The 10,537-nt window shown below is 36.9% G+C and overlaps 1 protein-coding gene across 1 annotated transcript; it reads right to left on the bottom strand.

Moving 5' to 3' along the window:
• Positions 1–595: 595 nt before the first annotated feature.
• On the bottom strand, positions 596–9,513 carry LOC121864521 (cytochrome P450 2L1-like; the record flags this gene model as incomplete). Its single annotated transcript, XM_042363592.1, is given in 4 exon segments — positions 596–765; positions 2,261–2,375; positions 2,783–2,998; positions 9,397–9,513. Coding segments are annotated over 4 exon segments (618 nt in total), but the record flags the coding sequence as incomplete, so codon positions are not given.
• Positions 9,514–10,537: the final 1,024 nt, after the last annotated feature.

Raw genomic sequence — 10,537 nt, 5'->3', positions numbered from 1 at the left:
CACACTTGCAACCTGCAGTATCCCTCCAATCTGCAGGTGGGACCACCTCCAATCCCAATCCGGTCTGGCTGCTCCTGGAGCTCCAGCCTGAACCACCAAACGGGCCGCCTAGAGGCAAAGGCCCGTGTCGGACTACGGTCCGACAATCTCAACAACAACAACAACATGTAATCCAGTTGCCTCTGAAGATGTCTTGAATAAAGACGAAAGCTAAGGTGCTCCGTTGTTTCCCTTTTCCCGTGTGATTTTATCAATATATCTATATATATATATATATATATATATATATATATATATATATATATATATATATATATATATATATATATATATATATATATATATATATATATATATATCACAGTTAAAGAAAATACAGACCAAGAAACCTACACCAAAGTTCCACCACAATTGTCCTTGAAAACCAACGAATGGTCAATTATGCTTCAGGAATATATAACGAACGAGAGTGAAAAGAAAGAAGAAATGGTGACTTAAAACTCTTAAAAGATGAAGATTAGACTAAACGACAGTATGAACCATTCATAGTAGGAGATATAACAAGGAGGAGGATGAGGCATAACCTGAGCTTGTCGTCGAGGGTTGCCAGGGTGCCCTTAGGGAGGACCTCATTTATCTCTGCCTGCATCTTCTGCTGCACCTCCGGGTATGTGGCCAGGTAGTAGAACATCCAGGTGAGGGTGTCGGCCGTGGTCTCACTCCCAGCGAGGAACAGGTCGAGGACTAAGATTGCCAAATCCTTCACTAGAGTTTTGAAAAAAAGTACACTTGAGAATCCTTATGACTTATGCAAGAGAGATTTGAAGTAAATTTTAATAATTGGAAAAAAATTACAAGAAATAAAACAATGGCGAGTAGGTTGTTGTGCGCTTCAGTTATCTTGTCTAAATTGGCCAAAATATGAAGAAAATACAGGAAAAAGGTAATTTTGTGATAATTCTGGATCTTCGTCACCTTGACAGAAAGGGATAATTTTGTTTTCTACTGATTTTAATTAAATCGAACCGGGTTCTCAGTAAACAATCCTGGAACATCTATTTTCAACGCAAGCGACCCAGATCCAGAATCCACAATGTAATGTCTTCAGGAACAATTTGTACCAAAGTTCCTTGAGTCCTTCAACTTCGACTACGACAATTCACCCACTCCTGATATCATTTTGCCCTGCATTCTCAAAGTAAGAATCAAAAGTACACCGTGTAATGTATATGTATTTCCCGGTGACGTTATTCGTTTATTTTTACTATTATAAAATTTAAAAATTGGTTAATTTAAGACTCAAGTCAAATCAGGAATTAGATGTTCATGCATTTCAAACCAGAAATGAAACTTCAGTGTTGAGCCAGTGTCTCTCCCTCTTCCTCCCTCACAGCCAACAATAAAACTTCTTTGAATTTTTTCTAGCTGATAGCTATTGCAAAATATATCTTCCAAGTCTTAGTAGAACTAATTTTTGTATTTAATGGCACATTCTATGCCATCCTTAGACTTGTATACCATGACCTTGAAAAACTTGTGACAAAAAAATCCTCTCGTAACGAATTGTTAGGAAGGAAAACTGTACGAATATGGTAATTCTAAAAAGTACTAAAATGCAGCAATAACTTAAATTCAGAAATAATAAAAAATGAATCTAATGCCGCTGATGAGAGGCATTAAGATCTCGTATTTAAACGCATTAATAAAAAATAACAATAGAAGTACGTTGTCCTGAGGTCAGTACCTGGACATGGCTACAGATAATCCCGTATCTCCTACTCGGTAATCATGCTAAGAGACTGGACATTCTGTAACAAGACAAAACAAAACAGACATCAACAACTACGTAGAAAATAACATCTAGGTAAAGGCGTTGGTCATAATTATCCCCATCTATAAACATGCGCTGCAGGTCAAGTTTGTTGAGGCAGACATGGACGAAAAGTTAAAGAAAATGAGATTCATTCGAGGTCAATAGGGATTTCCAGCTGTTACACGAAACAACATACTGTATTGGAGGTGTTACAGTGAACTGCCTTAAGCCAAGGAAAATAAGAAAAACGCTTAGATGAAACCAGGCATCATATTCTGTTTCAACAGTGAAACCAGTGAGCCTGAAGACTCAGGCCACAACCTGATGGCTGTTGAAATAAAGATCTCAATAGCGAATACTGGAAAACGTAAGCCTGAACCCGATGGAGGTTGAACAGGAATTCATAAAAAGAGTGTGAACATGAAGAAGGTCTTGGAGGACACTCACCACTGAAGGTATTGTCCGGGTCATCCGCCTTCTTCTCCATCATTATCAGGTAACCATCTATCAGGTCCCGGGGGTCATCACGGTCCAGAGTGGCTCGGTGCTCCTCGATTTCCTTCTGCGGTAAAGTAAACAAGATACTCACTTCTTTCATGACACGAACTTTAGCATGAAAACTTTAATGTGACGGACCGATCGATGAATGTTTCTCTTTTGTGACAGCCAAAGCTGAAAATATCACTGGTGCATAAAAAAAAATGCTAAAGGAACAGTGTGCCAGGCAGTGTTGCACAAACATGAGTTTTCTTAGATTTTCAGTCAGTCATTCAGTCAAGATAGCTTTTATTTAACAAATTTTTATCTTACATTTTCTTAAAGAAATATAACCAATATATTGAATTATGAAAAGTAATTCGTATAATTAAAAAGCTTATCATTAGAGTGAGTTTACGAGGCAGAAGTAATTCTCTATGTGTATGTGAGGGAGTGAGTACCAGCCTGTTCAGTAAATAACAGAGCACTCACATTGAAATAAATAAGGAATTTATGTCTGATCTTCTTCTGTAAGTCGAGGTGGAAGATGCGTCCTGTGAGAGCGCCAGGCAGGATGTACATTATCCACGGGAATATGTCTGGGATGGCCAGAAGAGCCATGCTCTCCACCAACTCGCGAGTCAAGTTTTCAAATTCCAATAGGCGTGGGTCAGTCATTTCAAACTGCTTGCCTGAAAGAAAAATGTAAATGATAATTTGGCATATATATATATATATATATATATATATATATATATATATATATATATATATATATATATATATATATATATATATATATATATATATATATATATATATATATATATATATATATATATATATATATATATATATATATATATATATATATATATATTTTATATGTATAAATAATATATATAAATATATATATATATATATATATATATATATATATATATATATATATATATATATATATATAATTGACAACCCTATCCGAAATTCGAAAAAGCTCTAAAACCGAAAGTTTTTGTGGGGCTTTTTTTTTTTTTTTTTTAACAGGGTTTATTAGCAGCCAGGCACAATCACTGACCCACATCGGGGCCTGGGGGGCAAAAATGTAATAGTAATAATAATTATAATAATAATTATTCATAGTAAATAAAATTTTTTAATAATATACACCAAAATAAAATATAATAATAATAATAATAATAATAATAAAATATAATAATAAAATAATAATAATAATAATAACAATAATACTGTAATAATAAAATAATAATACAGTAAAGAAATACAAGAATGAAAAAAAGATCAAAAGTGAGAAACACGACCTAGACCTATGAATTATTATTATTATTATAATTTTTATTATATTTTAGACCCCCAGGCCCCAATGTGGGTCAGTGATCTATGCTCGGGTGGGCTAATACACATAAAAAAAAAAAAACCTAACCATTCTGAAAACCGAAAAATTCCGAAAACCGAAATGCCTCTGGTCCCAAGGATTTCGGATAAAGGATTGTCAACCTGTATATATATATATATTTATATATATTTTATATACATAAATATATATATATATATATATATATATAAATATACATATATATATAAATATATATATAAATATATTTTATATATACAAATATATATATACTATATATATATATATATGTATAAATATATATAAATATATATATATATATATATATATATATATATATATATATATATATATATATATATATATATATATATATATATATATATATATATATATATATATATATATATATATATATATAGTATATATACATGGCCCAAAGGAACCATATAATAGTAGCATGATTAAGAATGCTAAATCAGCTTTCGACCTCAATCTCTCAATGCAAGCATTTCATGCATGGTTTCAGTTTTAATGCAGGATGTAAAATATATCGCCATTGGCTCCAACATGCTAGCTACTGTGTCAGTGGGGCGAAGTGTGACGTAAGAAGACCGAGGGGTGGGGGCTCTTTTCGCCCAGTGAGCAGGAGGGAGAGGAAAGGGGTGTGTCGAGATAGGTGTCTTTCTGTTTGTGTGTGTGTCGGGCGGGGGGGTGTTGAGGAACAGGGGTACTGGGGGTGAGGAAAACTATACAGTATCTCTGTTGGGAGAGATTACAATGCAGAATAATGATTTGACAATACCGACAGGGTTTCCTCAGCTGAGTGTAATCGTCTAGCGCTGGTCAGATGAAAATAATAAAGTTACAATAGGATGAGGGGGGTACGAATTCATGTTATAAATAAGGTGTTCCTTTGTAAAAGAGGGTATTTATGAGCAAATGCATTATGAATATGTTTGAATCTATATCCCGTAGAAGCAGTGAAATTTTGTTTAACTTCTTGACTTCGAAATGGAAATTCCCAGCCGAATAAAATCATCTGGCGGTAACCAGAATAAAATTTGTTACAAAACATCGATCGTAGTAAAGGGATTAATTCACAATCAAATCACTCAAGAAATGGGCACCTCATATTTTTTTTTAAATACAAATTTGATGTGAACAAAAATAGTTCAGTTGGCAGCTGTCCGGTGTAGAATCAGCAAACCATATAGTTAAATTGTGTCTGTGAGGTTAAAAGTAAAGAAAAATATATAATAATAATAATTATTATTATTATTATTATTATATTTTAATATTACTATTATTCTTATATTTTATTATTATTATTATAATTGTGATGTGTAATTTATTATGCAAAGCGATATTACTGTTGCTTAAATGTGATAAATAATAAAGTCTCTATGTAGTGCACTGGATGTGACGTCAGCCTCGGACTGAGTTGCTGGAAGAACCCTCTACAGCATTCCCCTTCTTTTTCCCCCCATCCTTCCTATTTCCACCATTCAACTCTGACTCTGGTAGTCGAATCATTCCAGACAATTTACAGAGTAGAATAATGATGTGACCTCTCATTTCCATGAGGAAATTATGTTGATAATACAATATTATACAAGTGATACCCAGTATTTCAAGCAACCAAGGTATGGGAGGTATTAGTTTGGGCTGCTCGTTCACATTATTAGGTGTTAGTTAGAATCCTTTTCCACATATTCTTAGCGTTATATTTGTTATACTCTATGCTACTGTTCGACTATCTCTATATTCTGGTGAATGTAGGACGTATGAGCCACTACCCCCAGACGGGTGGGCCATGGGTCAAAGTAATATAAATAATAACCTAACCTAACTTGAATGCTCCTGACTGGAAGGTTCTGAGAGGTATTAAGGTGATTATAATTTATAGTCAAGAAATTTTTGGTCCATACAGTTCATGGCCCAAACGTATGTGGCCCAAATGTCCGAATAAAATTCATTCTGGCGTGTCTGCCTATGCCATATACAGTAACCAGATAATGGATTATCCGAAAAATATGATTTTATGTCATACTTTCATACTTTGACTTTTTTTACTTTTATCCTCTTCAATACTGATCGGCTCGTTAGCCGCTTGAGCGATCGGTCACGTCTCTGTTACTCACTGTTGGCAAGTACTGGGCATGCACCGGCTCCTGAATGTACCTGAACCTGTTCCAGTGTTGGTCAAGTCTTAAAAGAACTCACACTCGGTGCCGTCACAACGCTTTCTGGCGGATTGTTCCAAGAGTTCACAACTCTCACTCCGAAAAAGTTTGCCCTCACAGTTTTCTGGACCTGCGGCATCTTCAATCTTGAGCTGTGACCTCTTGTAGGGCTAGTGTCCGCCAGCTCCAAGTAAGGGCACTCGACTGAGTAGTGCCCCTTGAGATGCTTATACACCTCAATTAAGTTGCCCCTTGCCCGTCTGCAGTATAAGCTAGGCAAGTTCAGGCGCTCCAATCTTTCAGGGTAGTTGAGGTGCCGAAGTGCAGGCCCTTCTTTGAACATTTTCAACCAACTCCCCTCGCATATCTCGGGGACCAGATGGGGTGACAGTACTCCAGATGGGGAAGCACTTCACTCCTGAAGATCGTTATAAGACCCAATAATTTATTTGTCTGATTTACCTTCTTCTCACAATGGCCCTAGAACTTCAGCTCATTGTCAACATACACACCTAGGTCCTTCTCACATTCAGTCTCAAATAGTGCAGTTTCTTCATCCCGTTGGGACATATGACAAGCCTCCTTACCGTTGGTACGCCCCAGGTGCATCCTCTTACAGTACATTTCGTGACATTGAATCTCAGCAGCCATTTCTTCGACCATCTTTAGAGCTCACAGAGAACTTTCTGCAGCTCTTCACAGTCCGCATATGGTTTTTGATTTCTCGAAATAACTTGGCGTCATCGGCAAACATTTGTATGGAGGAGTGTGCAACGTCAGTCATGTCATTTATGAAACAAACAAATAACAGTGGGCCCAATTCACTGCCCTGTGGGACCCCGCTTGTGACAGGTACAGTTGATGATTTTGTGCCATTAACCACCACACACTTCCTGCGGTCATGTAAAATGTCTTCTATCCACGCTAGGACATTTCCCTGAATTCCGTACCCTTCCAGTTTGATTTTCAGCCTTTCGTGGGGTACACTGTCGAAAGCCTTGGCAAAATATATGTATATATTGTCGATATTACCACCCCGTTCCAGAATATGGGTCCAAATATCCAATACCTTGAGTAATTGTGTTAAGGAGGAGCGCCCCGGCATAAAACCGTGCTGGCAATCCTTTACAAAGTTGTTTCGTAGTAGATGTTCCATCCCGGCATCTCTGATAATACTCTCAAGTACTTTACATATTATGCTGGTCAGGCTCACCGGTCTGGAGTTGTTCGTGGAGTGACGATCGCCCTTCTTGAAGATAGGACTCGCATGAGCTATTTTCCAATCACTGGGGACTTTTTGTTCATCCAGGCATTTACAGAACAGGTTCTTAAGGGGCTCTGCAAGCTCGTTGCACAACTCTCATAGCACTCTGGGATGCGCCATGCCAGGGCCGGGACTCTTATGGGCCTTTAGCTTTGACTTTATATCTAATACCCTCTTCTGTGAACACAATGTGGGTCAGTGCTGTGTCGAACCATCTGTCCTCAAACATGACCGTTGCTTGAAATACTGGGTGTCATTTGTATTTGTATTCTCATCATAATTGCCTCATAGAAATTAGAGGACAACATTCATTATTCTACTCTGTAAATAGTCTGCAGTGATTCGACTACCAGCAACCCAGAGTAGAAGTTGTGTGGTGGAGGCAGGGTGGAGGGAGAGGAGTCGAAGGTTCCCTTCCGTGCACTACATAAGCGCAATTAACTTCATTATTTACGATCTATAAACAAAGTTTATATCACGTTGCACCATAAATTGTACATTAGGTGATAATTTTAATGTCTTTTTTTTACCCATTTAACCTCACAGTTTAGCACAACTGAACTATGGGGTTTGTTAATTCTATACTGAACAGAGACTAACTCGACTTTTTCTGTTCACATCGTTTTCATTACATTTAACATATGGTGCCCTTCATTACTATGTCTTCATATCTACTTTAGTCTGGATACCGCCTGACGATTTTATTCAGCTGCGATAGTTTCATTTCGTAGCCAAGGGGATAAATAAAACTTCGCTGCTTCCACAAGATATAGATTCAAACATATCCATAATCCACATATTTATGCTTATAAATGCCCGCCTTTTACAAAGTAATACCTTATTTAAAACACGAATTCATCCCTTTTCATCCTATTGTAATTTTAGCATATTCATCTCGGTAGTGCTAGACGGTTATTCTCAGCTGAGGAAACCCTGTCAGTATTGTCAAAGCGTTATTCTGCGTTGTAAAATCTCTCAACTGATATACATTTTTTTGTCAGCATTGCCTAAACTATCATCCCGTCTCCTGCCCAGGAAAAGTCGCCTATCTGACGCACCCTTTCTCCCTTAAATGGTTAGAATCACACTGATTTCGGCTCACAACCAGAGAGGATTGGCAAGTAAGGCAAACGCAAGAAGTAAACAACTCTTCTAGAGAGTGAAATGGAATTGATACAAGAGAGAGACATGTCTGATTCTGTTTTTTCATTATAAAATATTTCAACTTTTAAATTTATAGTATTTTTTTAGTTTATCTATGATCATAAATCATCTGTAGTGTACGAAAATTATTCCTAAAAAAATAAGTTTGTTAAACCAACTTGTTTAGTCCTATGATATCCCACATCCAAAAACCGAAAATATACTTGACGTCACCAAAAGTTGTCATTGGTAATCTTAGTTAAACAAAATAAATCCTTTCTGTTTAATATGTTAGGCTGAGAACGTTAGTAGGTTTTGTAGGCTCAAATTTAGGAAATGTCGCCTCTTTTAAAATACTTGCTCTAATGATAAAAACATCTGCGGAAAAAATGAAAGAAATTGAACACCGCCTTCTGGTGTTAGTCATCTCCTCCAGGATTATCAATGATTGCTGTAGGTCATGACCGTGTACTCTGTAAGGAAAGGGTGTTAAGGGATCATTTGAACCCGCTACAAATTGATGACCACCAACTGCTACAGCACTACAGATTTTCATGCAGGGATATATTTTGGCTACATATTGGTCGAGTGACAACGTCGTCTAATGTGATCCCAAGGTTCCCAACGCGTACGTTTGTGTTAATAGCTTTGAGGTTTCTCGCTAATGGTAATTCCCACTCCCAGAGTGTAGTTGATGTTATTAGTTTAAGACAATAATTTATTATTATTATTATTATTATTATTATTATTATTTTATTAATATTATTATTAAAAACTCCATGATCTATTTCTTCTATAAATGTTGTCAAAAGAGACACGTCACACGCATCCGGCGCTGTCTTCTGTTGTTGTGACATGATTGGCTTACGTCTCCTACTCTGTCATGTATCAGTCGCAGTGATTGGCCGAGAGGAAAATAGACGTAAACACACCACCGCCACCTGTCGGCATTTTACAAACTAATACTAGAGTTCGTACGAGGACCTCAGCTAAGTTACGAACCGTGGCCCAAATTCACTAACGGGTTACGAACATCTTAAGTGCTTAAAAGTTCATAAACTCCTGCGGTGGTGATTCACGTAAGACTTACGAAGTCCACAACTCGATTTAAAATGGCTGACTTTCCTTCCTAACTTACGGTGACTTTTGAGACTTTGTAAGCTATTGCACGGGATATGGCTCGGGTGGAGAGTCCAGCTTCTCGTAGGCCCACAATGCGACTTCTCAAAGCTAACTGGGTGTCATGACGGTTCATCTTGAAGTCTAAGAGCTTTCTGTTGAATTCTATGATTTCTAGGGTCGCGACAATACCTCGGATGAGTTTTGATTGGCTGTCGACACTTGTTACGTGATCAACAAGCAAATTAAAATTGTTTTCACTATTTTGTATTGTATTCCATTCAGGAGCGGATGCATTTATATCTTTAAGCACTTTTTTTTTTAAGTCATATGTTATTATTAATTTAATTACTTGTGAAAATAAAGGATAAGGTGTGTGTGTGCTACAGATGGCCCAGGGCCACAAGGTAACTTCCTAATATTATAAGGGATAGTATTACGCACCTACACGTCATTAGCAACTACTTTTCAGTATCTTTAGTAGCGCCATACCACTAGAATTACCATATTAAAACATATTAAAACGATAAAAGTAAAGAGGTAATTTTTGTTTACCCCGTGCGAGGCTAGGTCGAAACGTGACTTACGAGAGCATATGGTTCAATTATACGCTATTAATGGTTTCATGAATTATAATGTGCATATAAGAGCAGTTGAATCACCTAAAAATATGTATCAGCTTAAAGTTATATGTAGGATTCGTTAAATAATTTTAACTAAGGAATTGGTCGACATCAATAATTGGAGTACTGCTCTCATATCTGGGGGTGGCTCTTCTTCTGTTCAACTGTTAGATAGGGTGGAATCAAAGGCAATTTCATCTTACAAACTCTCCTCCTTTAGTTGTTAATCTTTCTTCCCTTTCTCTTCGCCGCAATGTTGCTTCACTCTCTCTCATTTACAGGTTCTTTAACGGGCAATGTTCGGTGGATTTGGTATCCTGTGTACCGTCTTGCTCACGGTGCCCACCGTTTCGCTGTGGATGTTGGTCACACTAGAATAACCCGTTATAGTACATCCTTCTTTCCTCACACAGCCAAACTGTGGAATGCTCTTCCTTCTTCTGTGTTTCAATACTCATACAACCTGTCTCACTTCAAAAAGCTGGTTTTCCGGCATCTTCGTGGTGTAGATTAATATAATCTTTTCTTTCCCATTTT

This window comes from Homarus americanus, unplaced genomic scaffold (genome assembly GCF_018991925.1).
Source record: "Homarus americanus isolate GMGI-L3 unplaced genomic scaffold, GMGI_Hamer_2.0 scaffold25860, whole genome shotgun sequence".
NCBI classification, from domain to species: Eukaryota; Metazoa; Arthropoda; class Malacostraca; order Decapoda; family Nephropidae; genus Homarus; species Homarus americanus.
This window is presented reverse-complemented; position numbering and strand designations above follow the sequence as displayed.